Source organism: Akebia trifoliata, chromosome 1, assembly GCF_017979445.1.
Source record: "Akebia trifoliata isolate Shusen 1 chromosome 1, ASM1797944v1, whole genome shotgun sequence".
Lineage (NCBI taxonomy): Eukaryota > Viridiplantae > Streptophyta > Magnoliopsida > Ranunculales > Lardizabalaceae > Akebia > Akebia trifoliata.
Window position 1 is genome coordinate 30,579,611 of NC_141375.1, and position 18,140 is coordinate 30,597,750.

General features: G+C 35.0%; 1 protein-coding gene across 1 annotated transcript; it reads right to left on the minus strand.

The window, feature by feature from the left end:
* Positions 1-6,203: 6,203 nt before the first annotated feature.
* Positions 6,204-9,355, minus strand: LOC147411664 (F-box protein At4g22280-like). Its single transcript, XM_086454773.1, has 4 exons — positions 9,248-9,355; positions 7,296-8,573; positions 6,852-7,037; positions 6,204-6,741 (listed from the first exon to the last, which is right to left on the minus strand). The coding sequence occupies exons 2-4, from the start codon at positions 8,565-8,567 to the stop codon at positions 6,535-6,537; spliced, it is 1,665 nt and encodes a 554-aa protein (XP_086310899.1). The 5' UTR covers positions 8,568-8,573; positions 9,248-9,355; the 3' UTR covers positions 6,204-6,534.
* Between the last annotated feature and the right edge of the window lie 8,785 nt (positions 9,356-18,140).

Sequence of the window (18,140 nt, forward strand, 5' to 3'; positions counted from 1 at the left end):
CGAAGAAATTGGTATATTGTTAATAGAGAAAAGAGATTTAGCCATGAGCATGTAACAATTATGGGCATGATGCTAAAAAGGTTTGGTGAACAACCCTTTTTGTATTTGTATAAACCGCATCACACCCAAATCCCATTAGAGTTTCACATTTATTAGGAGAGTTTTAGAACTATGGGCATGTATGTCTAACCTGACATGCAGATAAAAGAGATAAAAATTAAATAATTGGCATACCTCAGCAAAATCACTAACAAGTGTCTAAACTTTGGCATGGTTAAACCTCTGAAGAAGTTGCCTCAATTTAGTAGATCCTTGAAGATCATTCCGTTCCCCATTGTTCTCACAAAAATGAAGCTTGGCTTCGAGCATGTGAGATGTGTTCATTGTAGATAATAGAACCCAAAAACACGAAGTATTTAAGATTTGGAGCATTGATCTCAGCTTCCTCCATGCATCTGCAATAATCCATCACCAAATTCTTGGGTTTCTCACTGAAAACCTTAAGACTTGGGCGTGTTACGCAGGAAACCAATTCCTAATTCTCAAGGAGACGACATTTAGACATCATGGAGTCAAACATATCCATAATTATGAGATGCTTAAGTGATAGTATTTTGAGATTTCTGAAATCCAAGCCATTCTTGAATGGATTTGAGAATTATAGTGATAGAGTTCAAGAGAAGTCAATTCCTTTGGACCCCATGAATTTATTTCCAGCCCATAGTTTGATGTGCACTCGAACAATTGCAGATTTGGAACATCCACTTCAATGTTCTTTATATTAAGGCAATAGCCAATTGTAAGGGTTCTAATACTTACGCTACGACCCTCAAGTGATACCAATTCATGACAATATGTTAGGTCTAGGAACTCAAGGATAGGACAATTAGTGACCACACGCCGCATCGTCTCATCCGTGACAAAGACATGTGACAATGATAAAGTCTTGAGAGATACCAGATTTACAATGCCAAAATCCTTGAATTTGCAGAATGTCAACTCTATGGAAGTTATTGATTGGGCGTCAAACACACTGCGAGGCACCTGATAGGATGTCTCCAATCAGGTGGAATATGGAATGTGAAGAAGAACAAGAGATCAAGTACTTGAACTTGATGCATCACTGTGCAATCTATCCACCTATCAATTCGAGAAGAGGGATCTTTTTCTTCGTAGTTCATAGATATTTGAAATTTCTGCATGTCCAGGCAACTATGGTGCAGCAAAGTTTGATCGATGGATTACTTGAATTGAGATGGATTGTTAAAGTGGTACTTGTTGAAATCCAAAGTGTGAATAGACCTCCATAGGTATCTCCATCTTTTTGAAAGGATGGACGTTCGTATTGCTTCTTGTAATGGAATAAGAGAGAGTATACAGTGTAAAAGATGGTCGGGAAGATTGTTGATACGATCATCATCAGCAATAATAGCACTGCCCTTTTCTGATTCATATTTCCTGTTGTGACAGTCATCCATCTTCCTTTTTACAATGGAAACACAAGTGAACTAATTTTAGGTTATAGGAGGAAAACACAGATTTCATATTGTCCAAGTAAAATATGATTTCTTGGCCATTAGCATTCTCCATACATAATTATAAACCGAATGAAATGGTGTATCTTGTAAGAGACGCGTTGACTCACCCAAGACAACTCGGTCTCGTCCATGAATAAGAGGAGACGTCAAAGTGAGATTTAAAACCAAGAATCCTACAGAATATCCTCACAACTAAGTGTTGGGTTTGATTTTGAGAGCTGCTATTTGCACCCGAACATTTACTTATTATACCCCAATTAAAAATAAAGAAAATAGTTGAATGGCTGAGAATATTTAAAAGTTGAGGACTACTTGTACTCTTTTTAATAAAATTTTCTATTACCAAAAATACAAAAAGAATATGTAAAAGTTAGGGTGCCAACAAAAATTTTTATTTTTTATTTTCTTGTTTTCTATTTTTTGTGTTTTATGTGAGCGTAATAGTTGTTGTAAACAACTTTGAATGAGTGTTGTAATTAATGTTAAGATTATTATTTGAGCCAAACCTTTGTAATGTTTGAAAAGTGTGTTTTAATCTTTAATTGAGGTGTGATAAATAATTTAAGAAATTAAGGTGTAATAAGTAAAACTTGGGGTGTTAATAGCAGCTCTCTTAATTTTTGACACTTCTAACCTCAATTAAATTAAGAGTCGTGCTGGGGTGACATTGGATTTACTACAATTTTTTACATTTCTGATATGGAGGTGCACACATAAATGTAGATGTGTTTACTTGGGCGCACCTCCACTTATAGAAATGTAAGAATCACAGTAAATCCAATGTCACCCCAACATTATTATTAAATTAAGAGTCATGAGGAATGCATCCGGTATATCATACGCAGTTGACATGGCAAGGGCAAAGAATCATAGATCTTTTTCTTTGGGATACACAAGGAAAAGATCCACGGTTGTCTGCCCTTGTCACGACAACCGCATAGGATTTAGCTTGCATTCATCATAATCATTAAATTATGTTTTGAGGCAGAGCACCATACATACAATTGAGAGGGAAGAAAAAAACAGATTTCGTACAGGAATCCGAAGGGATATAGTCCCATCTCAGTTACAACTTCCAATTTCCCGCTAGACTTTTCTAGTGTCAAATCAGTTAGAATACACAAAACAATAGAATAAAATAGAATAGAAAACTAGAGAACCGATCCAAAAGGATATTCGGTTGAGAAGATCTTTGAATGTAAGTGAAGCAATATCGTAAGCAAAGGAAAATAATGGTAGTTAATATTTAAAGTTTCAGACCTTAATCACGACAAACAAATGTAGGAGACACAAGAGTGGTGTATGGAAATGCTCTTGTTTTCTATTCGCTCGTAGACTGTAATTGTGTTGAGCCCTCTTAACGTCTTTATCTTTCTTTAAAATTACAATTTGCATTCAGCTATCAGTCAGTCTCTAATTCAGCCACAGCTTTTACACAAAGTTATTTATAAGAGTCGGGCTAGCCTCACTTACTTGGTAATATTTCAAATCTTAGTAGGAGACATGAACTCACATTGTGACATCCAAAAAGACCCCACAAGAGTATAGAGGGCAAAGTTTTTTGAAAACAACATATTTTTCACTGTTACATTTTGATGAAGCTCAAAACTGATTTTTAGAGAACTGAGATCATATGTTCTCAAATTCTTCTCCAATGCATCAACCAAAAACAAAAAAAAAATGCTTGAAAGAAATATTGATGTATATAATGAAAAAAAATAATACTTTCTATGGATAATCCAATCTTCCTACTTTCTTCAAGCTTTCCATCTTGAGCATTTTGATGGAGGGATATACGTACCTAGTAGCCAAATCTATTGCATCTCCAAGGATAAACTTCACTAACTCCATTTTGTTTTCAGGTGAAGCAGAGACGGGGCGATGCACAAGAGATTGAGTACTTGAACTTGATGCATCACTGTGCAATCCATCTATCTATCAAGTCGAGAAGAGAGATCTGCCTTGTCTTCATAGTAGTCCATCTAAATCCGAAAACTCTGCATGCCAAGGCAACTATGGTGCAGCAAAGTTTGATCAACAAAGTACTTGAATTGAGATGGATTGTTAAATTAAGGAGGTTCTGGTTGAAATCCAAAATGCCAATAGACCTCCATATGTATTATCTTCATCTCTTGGAGAGGAGGGTTGATATCGCTTCTCTTAACAGAATAAGAGAGATTATATGATGTAAAAGATGGTCAGTAAGATTGTCGATATGATCATCAGCAATAATAGCAATCATATGACTATCGTCAATCGGGAATCCCTCCCATCTTATTCTTCTTCCTCCTCCACCTCCCATGCTACATTTTTTATTTTTTATTTGGCATTTTCTACAAGCAATCAAACATTGAAATATATTTTTCCCTCCTAACCCATTAATTTTCTAGCCATGATCATTTTTCCTTGGATTTCAAATTTCATAAAAAATAAGTTTCCATGTAATCAAAACTAATCCTTATTATTTTTACCCTCATATCCACCCTCAAGCTTCTATCTACTTCAACCTTCAAATCTCGAGGAAAGATAGTTAAATAAATCATAATTATCAAAGAAATCTACAAAAGAGTGACAAATTCTACATCGATAGAAGAAAGATTCCTCTTTCGCATCCATGTCAACCCTTTGCTGTTGATTTTCCTCTCCAACTATCTTTTTTGAGTTAAAAATATCTTTAATTATTTACTCATGTGTTTTCAAACTGATGACATGCCCCATAACCTCAGTTTATACAAATAAACTAATACAATGATTTAAATGCCACCATCTTTTGTAGCCAAAATTCTTTAATTTTCTTTCCAAAGCCAGTCATTTTAACCATTTGGAAAAAAAATTCTCTACCAAATCCAACGATTTAATTTGGGATATAAAAATCTATGAGTTTCTTCAAATAATTAAGGTCGGGTTAAAAATGATCGGCAGCAGATATGTTTTAATAGATTAAAAAATAATATACCATAAAGGTTGAAGAGCTTGAAGGTGGACTAATTAAGAAAAATTAAATAGAATTTTTGGATAAATAAAAAATAAAGGAATTTTGAGCAGAATTGGTAAGGTAATGATATTATGACTATCAATGGAATGGGTGACTCATTATTTCGATGAATCATTTTCTCGGACAGCAGAAGATTATGTAAGCACTTACTCGAAATCTCACTTTTCAGACTCCATTGTGGAAGACTCACAATTTTTTCTGAGGAATTGCCATGATATATCTGATCCATCCATAATATCATGAAAAGTGGATACACATTTTTTACTGCAACTTAGTATCGGCAATAGGTTGGAAAAAGTATCTAAAAGGGTGAAATTTGGAATGATATTATGAACCATTATAATATCAACATAAAGAATAACTGATTTTATTAATAATATCATAACAAAAATGAATAGGAGCTGGAATTACAATTTGATCAGTTTTTATCAAGGAAAATCCTAGAGTGACTTTGTTTTTCACTGTGTTTCATATTGCATTGATGTGGTGGCCATAGATGTGTTTCCTGGAGATATAAGCGAAGCAACTATGGTTATGTGTGCACCTCCTCATCAGCGCAGTGTGAAACACAGTGAAAACAAAGTCCCTCCAGCATGACTCTTTTATCAACTCAGCGAAAATATTAAATGGATCATCTCGAATCTCCGACATCTTTACTATTATGATCAGAGAAGGCCAAATGGGTCTCTCTAACTTTTCGCATGACAAAGAGAGCTACTCAAACTACCTTTTTTCCAAAATAAACACTTATTTTTCTCTCTTTTCATGGATTCCAATAATTTGCAAATAGTATCAAACTGTACAAAATCCTGCCTTTCAAAGCAAAATATTGCATATATATATATATATATATAGGGAAATGTTCAGCACCCTAAGTTTTACCACACACTTTAACAAACGTTTTTTGTCCTACATGGGTTAGAAGTTTTGGAATGAGTTGATTTTTGGTGAGGATGATCTCTATGATTAGAAGATCATCCTCCCCAAAAATCAGCCCATTTCGAAATGTTTAGCCCCATGTTTACACGTTGAAAAATCGTGGACCGTCCATTTTTTGTAAATCAATTTTGATGGGGTTAGAAGTTTTGGAATGAGCTGATTTTTGGTGAGGATGATTTCCTCACCATAGAGATCATCCTCACCAAAAATCAGCTCATTCCGAAACTTCTAACCCATGTAAGACAAAACGCGTTTGTTAAAGTGTGTGGTAAAACTAAGGGTGGCGAACGGGACCCATATATATATATATATATATATAGGGGGGCGTTCAAGGGCCAACTTTTTGGCAAAACATTTTTCAAAACATGAGTTAGAGGTTTTGGAATGGGCTGATTTTTGGTGAGGATGATCTCTACGGTGAGGAGATCATCATCACAAAAAATCAGCCCATTCCAAAACTTCTAACCCCATCAAAAACAGTTTACAAAAAATGGACGGTCCACGATTTTTCAGCTTGTAAACATGGGTCAGAAGTTTTAGAATGGTCTGATTTTTGGTGAGGATGATCTACTCACCATAGAGATCATCCTCACCAAAAATCAGCTCATTCCAAAACCTCTAACTCATGTTTTGAAAAATGTTTTGCCAAAAAGTTTGCTAAAAAGTTTGCCATTGAACGCTATATATATATATATATATATATATATATATATATATATATATATATATATATATACATATAATTGTGATTCCAGACTCTCAAATTCTACTCCAATGCATGATTGAAAAACCAAAACAAATGCTTGAAATAAATATTTGAATAATGCTGAGCTAACCTCAAGTTGTACCTCACATCGCACATCCTTTCGTGAAAGTGTATAGGAAACATAGATGCTTTTCATCGAGATACGTGAAAAAGCATCTATAGTTCCTATACACTTTCACACCAGAATGTGCAATATGAGCTACAATCTTGAGGTCACTCCAGCACGACTCTAAATATTTTGATCTATAGAAGAAAAAAATATGTTTTCTATGGATAATTCAGTCTTCCAACTTTCTTCAACCTTTCCAGGTCAAGCATCTTGATGGAGGGATAGACGTAGTAGCCAAATCCATTGCATCTCCAAGGAGAAACTTCACTAACTCCATTTCATTTTCATGACCTACAATGTTTTCTATCGTAACTTCTTTGAGGCGACGTTGGACATAATCAAGAGGAAGACGAGCCCAGATGAAGTTCCAATAATCCACAATGGTCGCCTGAAACTGAAAATAAAAAGACGGAAATATAATTATAATGCTAGAAATGGTCAATTCCTCATACAAAATTTACCATGACATATAATTGAAATGTCTAGAAAAGAGAACTTTAGTACCTTGAGGTTGATACTGAGGGGGCATAAATCTAACGTAAGAATTTCCAAGTGAGCCGAAAGACTGAGCAAGCAAACTACAATCTCTTTATAACTCATCGATTTTTCATATGCTTTCATTCTCAAATGCTTGAGATTACATAGCGGGGGAAGCGAATTTTCAAGTAATTTCACCAGAAGAAGCATAGCCTTCTCACATGACAAGAAATTGGTAAATTGTAAATAGAGAAAAAAGATGACCCATGAGCATGTAATGTAACAAGTATGGTAATGCTAAAAATGGTAATAACGGTTTTGTGAAACAACCCTTTCTGTGTTTGTATAAACGGCATCAAACTGAAAACTCATTAGAGTTTTGCATTTATCGTAGAGTTTTTTAACTATGTACGGTCTAATGTGACATAACGATATATCAAGTAGATAATCAAAAGAAAATATTTGGCATACCTCAGTAAAATAACTAACCAGTGTCAGAACTTTGACATGATCAAACCTCTCAAGAAGTTTCCTCAATTTAACATATCTTTGAAGACCATTCCATTCCCCGAGGTCCCCTTTAAAATGAAGCTCAGCTTCAAGCATGCAAGATGTGTTCATTGTAGATAATTCCAGAGTAGACCCACCAAACTTGAAGTATTTAAGATTTGGGGTATTGATCTCAGCTTCCTTCAGGCCACTGCATTCATCCAGTACCAAGCTCTTGAGCTTCTCACTGAAAACCTCGAGGTGTGGCAATATTGAGCAGTAAACCAACTCCAAATTCTCAAGGTGAAGACATTTAGACATCAGGGACTCGAACACTACATCCACAATTTTGACATGAGTAAGCGATAGCACTTTGATATTTTTGAAATCCGGGGCACTGTTGTTGAATGGATTAGACAACTCAGGTGATTGAAATTTAAGTGAAGTCAACTTGTGTTCACCCCATGACATGATTTCCAGCCTCGGATTTGATTTGAACTCAAACGACTGGAGATTAGGAACATCCATTTCAAATTTCTTTAGATCGCGGCAAAACACAATTGTAAGGGTTCTAATACTTATGTTACGACCCTCTAGAGATACCAATTCATGACATCCTCTTAGGTGTAGGAACTCAAGGAAGGGACAATTAGTGACTACACGCCGCATTGTCTCATCCGTGACAAGGACATGGGATAATGATAAAGTCTTGAGAGATACCATATTTACAATACCAAAATCCACGAATTTGCTGAATGTCAACTGGATGGAAGTTATCGAGTGGGCGTCAAACACACTGCGAGGCACCTGATAGCATTTCTCATAGGGTTTATACCTATTAGGTCTAATATTGATTGGGGCAGTGAACAAGAGGTCGAGTACTTGAACTTGATGCATCATCACGCAATTTATCCATCTATCAAGTTGAGAAGAGAGATCCCTATCTTCGTAGCAGTCCATCTTAATTCGAAAACTCTGCATGTTAAGGAAACTATGGTGCAGCAATGTTTGATCGACAAAGTATCTGAATTGAGACAAATTGTTAAAGTGGTCCTGGTTGAAATCCAAAATATGAGTAGACCTCCATATGTATCTCCATCTCTTGGAGAGGACAGACGTTGATATTGCTTCTCTTATCGAAAGAAGAGAGACTATATGATGTAAAAGATGGTCAGGAAGATTGTTGATATGATCATCAGCAATAATATTATTGTTCGTCTCTGATTTATACTTCATCCCATGCCGGACATCCATCTTCCTCTTCACAACAAAAACAAAAGTAAACTAATTTTAGTTCTTTTTTTTTTTTTTTAATGAAGAAAAAACACACAGATTTCCTTTGATATTGGTAAATAAAGGTGCAAATAAGTTTTTTCTTTGAATTATATGTATGTAGGTCATCAGGTCCAGGTGGAAAAAAAAATACATGATAACATTTGTGTTATTTACTCTCAAAATTTTATATTCTTCATCATTCATATCTCAAGAACAAGGTAGGGTTTTTATGGAATTTTTTTTTGAAAATTCTTGTATTTTTTATGAAACTTTATCATAATTAAGGCTAATTAGAGCCCAATTAAGAATAATAGGCACTAATTGCTCAAGGGAAACATCTAACATTTTATGTTTGTGAGAATAACTAATTCATTTTTCTTAGGAATCCTTGGGATTATCTTTCCATCTCAGTCTACATTTAATTTTTGGCCTTTCTACCCTTAATCAAAGTACAATTGAGAGAGAGAGAGAGAAGAAGAAGATTTCATAGAGAAATCCTAAGGAATATCTTCCCATCTCAGTCTTACCTCCAATTTCCCTTTTGAGATTTTTCCCTTCTCAAACCAAGTTAGAATACACAGAAGCAATATAGAAATAGTTATAATTAAAAAAAGAAAAAAAGAAAAAGAAAAAGAGATTAGGGTTGTACAGTAGCAGACCTCACTACAAACGTTCGAGGCACTGGTGGTGGTGGGGAGCCTCGATGAAAACGAGAAAGAAATCTAAAAGATAGTGACGAATATTGTCATCGATGCCGTAGTTTTCCTTGTAAGTGTCCAATTACGTTTTTGCCCATATTTATTTGAGATAATAAACTAGACTTAAATGTCATATTTATTATTTAGGGTAGAAAGTTTCTTTATAGGTAAGAAATCTAATTGGATTTTTTTTTTTTTACAGAAAATTAAAAATGAATTTTCACCATTATTTATAAATCTTACTAAGATTAAATTTCATTTTTCAAAAATGAAATCCAACTTATCATCCTTTTCTTCTTCTTCTTCTCCAACAAGATGCAACGCAGTCATCGATCTGTATTTCTCTCTACTTTTCTTTTCTTATCCCTCTCGACGCTTGTTCTTTCTTTCCTCTTGCTCCACCTCTGTCTCCCCCCTCTCATTCTTCTCTCTCACTCTTCTACCTCCTCTTCTTCTTCCTGACTTTTGTCTGGATATTTTCTAGATATAACCAAACAGCTGAAATATTTTTTTGTTTCCTCCTTACAGATTTTTCACGATCATTTCTCATGGATTTCAAATACCATGGAAAATGAAGTTCTAGCAATCAAGTGCACTCTTATTTTTTAACTTTCATATTCACCTTTAAGATTCTATCTACATTACCCTTAAGACGTTCTTCTCTATTACTATTCTCCATTCTTCTTCTTGGCCATCATTGGCATAAGACGTGATCGAAAAATGAGGATTGTCATTCACAAGGGGAGGAGAAGACTCCCAAAAAAGCTTCTGTCTTAATTGTTTCACTATCTTCGATCTCCCCTTCGCTCCATGCTTTCCTTCTCTCAATACAACATGTATATAGACCCAAAAATTGAATTCAACCAAAACAAAACCCCTAAAAATTCTAAGAAAAATTCAATCATTTCTAGGTGATAGTTCATAAATCCAATGCAGAAACAAAATAATCCGATTGGTGCGGAAAATTATCAGACATTTAAAGATTTTGATACAAGTACAAAGCATTTTCAAAAGGCGATTAAATTGGGAAACAAAATATTAATGAATGAAATTAACAATTTATAGGGGAATTTGAAGAACACAAAAAATCCTAGCGAGAGCATATTGAAAATAATCAGGAAAACGTTATTAAAGAGCAGGAAATTTACTTATAAAAAAAACAAAAAAAGACAGAAGGAAATGTTAATAAACTAATAAAAAATTTAGAATCATGTCATGAGTTTGAAAACACAGGGGTATCTCTAATATTGAACAAAACCCAAAATAGGGGTTATCTCCGATATTAATTAAAACGTCGGAGCATCTCACATTTGGTCAGTTTTATCAAATTCAGCCAAACTATCAGACGAACCATAGAATCTCAGACATCTTTACAAATGGGTGTTTGTTGACACCATCTCTAACTTTCCACAAGACCGGAAGCGCTACCTTTTTGCCAAAATAAATTCTCATTTTTTCCTCTTTTCATATATTCCAATAATTTGCAACTAATATCTCAAACTCTACAAAATCCTTCCTTTTAAAGCAATATTGAACGTATAAGAGAACGAAGATTGTCAACTCCCAAATCCTTCTCCAGTCATCAACAAAAAATTAAAAATATAAGATAGAGAAAAAAAAATGCTTCAAAGAAATGTTTAGACATATAAAAGGGAAAAAAAAATGCTTTCTATGGATAACCCAGTCTTCCTACTTCTTTCAAACTTTCCAGGTCAAGCATTTTGATGGAGCATAGACATACTAGCCAAATCCATTGCATGTCCAAGGACAAATTTCACTAACTCCATTTCGTTTTCGTTGCCTTCACAATGTTTTTTATCATAACTTCTTTGAGGCAACATTAGACATAATCAAGAGGAAGTTGAGCCCAGTTGAACTTTGAATAATCAACAACAGTGGCACGAAACTGAAAATAATAATAAAAAAGGATGGAAAAATAAATATAATACTAGAAATGGTCAATTCCTCATACCAAATTTACTATGACAAAAATTAAAGTGTCTACAAAGGAGAAATTCATTACCTTGATGTTTATCCTGAGGGGATACATAACTATCGTAAGAATCTCCAATTGAGCTGAAAGACTGAGCAAGCAAACTAAAATCTCTTTATAACTCATCAATGTTTTCCATACTCTCATATGCAAATGTTTTCCATACTCTCATATGCAAATGCTTGAGATCACATAGTGGGGGAAGTGAATTCACAAGTAATTTCCCCGGAATAAGTGTCGTCTACTCACGTCACAATAAATTGGTATATTGTTATTGTTAATAGATAGAGCAAAGAGATTAAGCCATGAGCATTTATGTAACTATTATGGTGATGATGCTAAAAAGTTTTTGTCTAACGTGACATAATGATAAAAGAGAATACAAATTAGCATACCTCATCAAAATCACTAACAAGTGTCAAACTTTGGCATGATTAAACCTTTGAAGAAGTTTCCTCACTTTAGTAGATTTTTGAAGATCATTCCATTACCCGTTGTTCTCAAAAATGAAGCTTGGCTTCAAGCATGCGAGATGTGTTTATTGTAGTTAATTCCAGAGTAGAACCCAAAAACATGAAGTATTTAAGATTTGGAGAATTGATATCAGCTTCCTCCATGCATCTGCAATCATCCACCTCCAAGCTCTTGAGCTTCTCTCTGAAGACCTTAAGATGTGGGTGTGTTACGCAGGAAACCAATTCCAAATTCTCAAGGAGATGACATTTAGACATTTAGATTCGAACATATCCATAATTATGATACCCTTAAGTGATAGCATTTTGAGATTTCTGAATTCCAAGCCATTCTTAGACGAATTTGAGAAATTTAGTGACAGAGTTTCAAGTGAAGTCAACTCGTTTGGACCTCATGAGTTGATTTCCAGCTCATGGTTTGATGTGCACTCGAATAATCGCAGATTTGGAACATCCATTTCAATGTTCTTTATTTTAAGGAAATATCCAATTGTAATGGTTCTAATACTTACGCTACTACCCTCAAGTGATACAAATTCATGACAACATTTTAGGTCTAGGAACTCAAGGATGGGACAATTAGTGACCACACGCTGTATTATCTCATCTGTGACAGACGTGTGATACTGATAAAGTCTTGAGAGATACCAGATTTGCAATGCCAAAATCCTTGAATTAGCAGAATGTCTACTCTATGGAAGTTATTGATTGGGCATCAAACACACTGCGAGGCACCTGATAGGATATGTGATACGGTTTCGTCCAATCAGGTGGAATATGGAATGGGGAGAAGAACAAGAGATCGAGTACTTGAACTTGATAAATCACCGTGCAATCTATCCATCTATCAATTCAAGAAGAGGGACCTTTGTCTTCGTAGTTCATAGAAGTTCGAAAATTCTGCATGTCCAGGCAACCATGGTGCAGCAAAGTTTGATCGATGAAGTACTTGAATTTGAGATGGATTGTTAAAGTGGTACTTGTTGAAATTCAGAGTTTGAATAGACCTCCATGGCTATCTCCAACTTTTTGAAAGGATATGACAACAAAATGAACAACGAGGTATTGTATGTTGCTCCTAAAATATTCAATGTGGAATCATTGTGGAGTGATGAAGAAGGTTATAATGAGGAGGAGGAAATCTACAATGCTCCTAAAACTTCCAAAGTTCAGGCATCGTCATTGTCTAGTAAAGGAGGAGGTTACGTGAAGGGTGTGGTGACTTACATGGTTATGGATGATTTGGTGGTGACGCCCATGTCCACCATTTCTATATTTACTCTCCTCAACAAGTTTGATGTTGAGAATATCAGTTCCCTTGAGGAGAAGGTGGTTGGTTTAACTATATATGAAGTAAGAAATTAACCTTCTTTCTTATGCATTTTCATGTAAATCTCTTTATTATTTTTATTATTATTATAGAGAAATTAGCCTTCTTCTTCTTTCTTCGCCTGTGGTCTCGAAAACCTCCATTGTTTTTACTATAGTGACCTTCCAAATTCGGTGAAGAAATGTGTAATGAGTGATCACTTATTGGTGAATGGCGATGCCCTTGTTTTCTATTTGCTCATATGTAATTGTGTTGAGCCCTCTTACGTCTTTATCTTGCTTTAAAATTACAATTTGCATTCGGCTATCAGTCAGTCTCTAATTCAGCCACGGCTTTTACACTGTAAGAGTCGGACTAGCCTCACTAACTTGGTAATATTTCAAATCTTACTGAGAGTCATGAACTCACATTGTGACATCCAAAAACCTGATCTGACCCCACAGGAGTGTAGAGGACAAAATTTTAAGAACATTGAAAACAAAATATTTTTCACCGTTACATTTAGATGAAGCTCAAAACTGATTTTTAGAGAACTGAGATTATCTATTCTCAAATTCTTCTCCAATGCATCAACCAAAAACTAAAAAAAAATGGGTATGAGATCAAGGAAAAAAAATAATATTTCTATGGATATAAGGGAGAAAAAAATAATGCTTTCTATGGATAATCCAATCTTCCTACTTTCTTCATGCTTTCCATCTCAAGCATTTTGATGGTGGGATATTAGGACGTAGTAGCCAAATTCCTAACTTCACTAACTCCATTTCGTTTTCATCACCTTCAATGTTTTTTATTGTAATTTCTTTGAGGCAACGTTGGACATAATCAAGAGGAAGATGAACCCAGACAAAGTTTGAATAATCAACAACGGTTGCACGAAGTGTCTGCAAAGGAGAATTTTAGTACCTTGAGGTTGATACTGAGGGGATAGATATCCATGGTAAAAATCTCCAATTGAGCTGAAAGACTGAGCAAGCAAATTAAAATCTGTTTATAACTCATTGAAGTTTTACTAGCTCTCATCTCTAAATGCTTGAGATCACATAGTGGAGGAAGCAAATTCTCTACTAATTTCCTCAGAAAACGCATTGTCTTCTCGCATCACATCACAAGAAATTGGTAAATTGTAAATAAAGAAAAGAGATTAAGTTATCAAGGAGCTTGTAACAACCCTTTCTGTGTTTGTATATACCGCGACACCCTAAAATCCCATTAGAGTTTCACATTTATTTGTTGCATCTGTAGGAAGGAGGAGGAGTCATTGGGGCATCTTTTCTTCTCATGTGGTTCAATTGCGGAAGTTTGGATTAGTCTTTGTAGAGTGTTGGGGCTTTCCATTTCCCATTTTCAGTGCTTATCTTCCATTATCTCATGGTGCAAGTATAGCAAAACTCCTTGGGCTGCTTTTCCTTGGGTTACCTTTTGTTTTATTTGCATTACAAAGAATCACATTATCTTTGAAGGATCTCACTGGAATACAGCTTCAGTTATTTCAAAAATAAGGGGGCTGTTGTTTGATCTTAATTCTTTACTTCCTTCTCCTTCTATGAACCACAAGATCATTCAGATAAGTTGGGAAAAACCATGGAGTGGTTGGCTTAAGTTAAATGTTGATGGATCCAGCCGAGGAAATCTAGGCATAGTTGGTACAGGCTACATTATTTGAGACGATCAAGGGCCCATGGTTACTGCTGTGTGTGAGTGTATTGGTGTAACGACTAATAATTTTGCTGAACTTAAAGCTTTTCTTCATGGACTTATTTTGATCCCTTTGGTTGATAAAAAATTGATCATAGAATCAGACTCAACTTTTATTGTTAACACCTTTAAGAGCTCCAAAATCCACTGGAAACTTGAATCAACTTGGTATGAGATCAGGTATATTCTTCAATTCATTGTTTGGGAGATTTGGTATATTTTTAGGGAAGGAAATTCTGTTGCTGACGCCTTGGCAACCTTCGCTTCAACAACTTCTTCTTCTGCCTCTTTTGAAGCTTATGCTCATCTTCCTTTCCTAGCGAGGAAAGCTCTTAGTGGGGACCTGAAATCGCCTCGACCCGTTTTCACTAAATAGTGGATAAGGGTCTGATTTATAAAATAGGGGACTTTTGAGAAATGGGAGTCGCCACTTAGTTTAGGTCTAGGAACCATAAATAACTCCAAACGGATATGGATCCGTCCGCGGATCAAAGATATGGGTAAAGGGTCAAATTACGGGTTTCGGAAGGTGTTAGGCACCAAACCCGTCCGATTAAAATGATCGCTCTCTACTACAATCCAAAATCATCCTATGGTCAACATACATACACTACAGTCAAGGTCACAGTCCAATCATCATCATCAATTTATGTTGGGTTTTCCAACCAAATCCTATGACTAAAAATTGTCCCAACCATCATATGATCCTTCTTTGAATTCCACAAAATATGGAAGGGTTTGAAAAAGTCCTAATTAGCTCCTTGACCTGAAATCAATTAAGAAACTCCACCTGCAAGTATTCCTTAAATTGTCCAAAATAGAAAATCATGAGAATATTCTGAATAGGAAGATTACAAATAGAAACCTGTCAAATTGGGACTTATAATATTTCTAAATTAGGAACACAAAATTTCCTAAATAAGAATTCAAGAGATATATGCTGGATTCTCAAATTAAAATTTTAAAAAAATACATTTTCTAAAATAAAACATTCCAAAAATGTAAATTTCTAAATTTGAAACTCCCAAATTTCCATGAACATGAACCTCCTAAATATAAAAATGTGCAGAATCTTCTAAATTGAAAAATTGCTAAAATATGAAATTTCTGAATCAGAAATCTATAAATATATTCTCTCAAAATAGGAAACTATGCAATCCTATATTAGAAAGTTTTCAAATATGAATATTCTAATGACCCATAAATAATCTCCAAAAAGAAAAATTATATAAACAATGAAGTCCTAAATTAGAATATTATGAATTTGCTAAAAATCACCAAATTGGAAATTGACAAATATTATCGCGAAAAAACTCCAAGTTAGAAAGAACAACCCACAAGAAACTTCTCCTATTCATGAATCCCTAGAGTAACCAAACGAGCATGCACACATGATTTTCGATTTTGTCAAAATAACTATCATTTAATAGCATGCATGGCTATCAATTCAAGGAGTACATTGATCACATGGAAAAATTCTAAACTCGTCACCAATTCATCACAAATCTATTGCACAAATCATATGGAGCCGTCATGCTTAAACACAAAGATCGCGTTGTCACAAATTCATGAAAAAGATGCATAAAATAGAAATAAATAAAAAATAAAAAATAAAAATAAATAAAGGATAAAAGAAAAAAATAAAGATAAGAACAAATGCTCTCCTAACCCTATCACTATGCAAAGACAAAATAAGACCTAAAAAAGAATAAAAAATCCTAATCTTATCAATATACAAATAAATAATAAATAAATAAATAAACCTAAAAACCTACGTCACACAAAACTAAAAAAATAAAATATTCTCCTAACCCTAACAATGTGCAAAGACAAAAAAATAGAAAATTCCTAAAAAAAATTCTTTTAATCCTATCAATATGCGAAGATGAAAAAAATAGAAACAACACACAAAGCGATCGAATTTCTCCTAATCCTATCGACATAAAGTAAAAATTATATAATAAACAAAAAAAATCCTCCTAACCCTATTGAGATACAAAAACAAATAAAAACATAGAATAAAATGCATAAAAAATATATCCTATTAATCCTATCAATTTGTAAAAAGAAATAAAAATAAAAAAAATGCATAAGAAAAAATATTCCATTAATCCTATTGCTAAGCAAAAATAAGAAAAATATATAAAAAAATTTCGTAACAAAATCCTTCTAATCCTATCGACGTGTAAAAGTAAATAAAAATAAATACATAAAAACAAACTAAAAAAAAAATGACTTACCTATAGAATAAAATAATGCCGAGTCGATTCCTTCAAGTCCGATCCAAAGACTTGCGAGTATTCGCTGCCGAGAGGAGAGACGAGGGCAGCGAGAGAGTTGTTGGGGTGGATGCTGAGAAAGAGCGCAGGCAAAGAGAGATGTGTTCTCGTAAGTGGTGTAGCAGTGAGCCGAAGAGTGACGTTGTAGCAATAGCACGTAAGGCTGGGCAAAACGTGGGTGTAGAATTAATGGCTGGGCAGCAAGTCTGGAGCGTTTTGGGATCGCAGTTGCAATGTTATGTTGCAGGTTTGATGGTGAATAAAAAGGAGGCAGCAAAGGGTGTTGATGGGGCTGTGTTGGAGCAAGTAGGACGTGAGAAAGAGGTGATATGGGGGCTGCTATGGAGTCTAAGATTAATGGCTGGGTGTTGGTACAGCCACCAATAGAGAGAGAGGAGGGCTGAGAGTTATGAGGGATGTAGAGCACAGGATGAATGGTCAGGGGCGCTGGTATGGCAGCCACGAGTAGAACAGGGGCTGGGTGTTATGAGTGCTGTAGCAGTGGGCTATGTGGTAGGTTCAGCCAAAGAAAATGAAGACGAATGGGCTGTTGAAGGGTAGAACGTGAATGAGGGCTGGGGAGAGCAGTTGCAGGCAGAGAGGGAGACCAAAGAACGTTGGAGAAGAAGATGGTTTGAGAGAAGAGGGCTGAAAGAAGTGGCTGCAGCAGCCACGTTTTTTGCAATAAGGGCTGGGTTGCAGTGGATAGGTGAAGAAGAAGAGGGTAGGGAGGTTTGTAGAACGTGAAAGAGAGGTGAAGAAGATGAGTTGCAGGTGTCCCGCCGTTCAGCCCACGGAGAAGATGATGGCCAAAGAGAAGAGGACCGAAGAAGAAGACCCTCCATAGAGAGAACGTCCTTCTCTCTATATATAAAACAACCTTCTAATTTATTTATTTATTTATTTTTTTAACGTGTTTCCTCTTTCTTTTATTTATTTATTTATTTCCTTTTTAGAGAATGATGGTGGGGTGATCCCACGTTACTCGTACCACTATAGTCTTGAGTTGTTGAGTTACGATTGGTTGGTTTAATTTTTATTTTATTGATTTGATTAATTTTTGTTTTGATTTTTTGTTTGT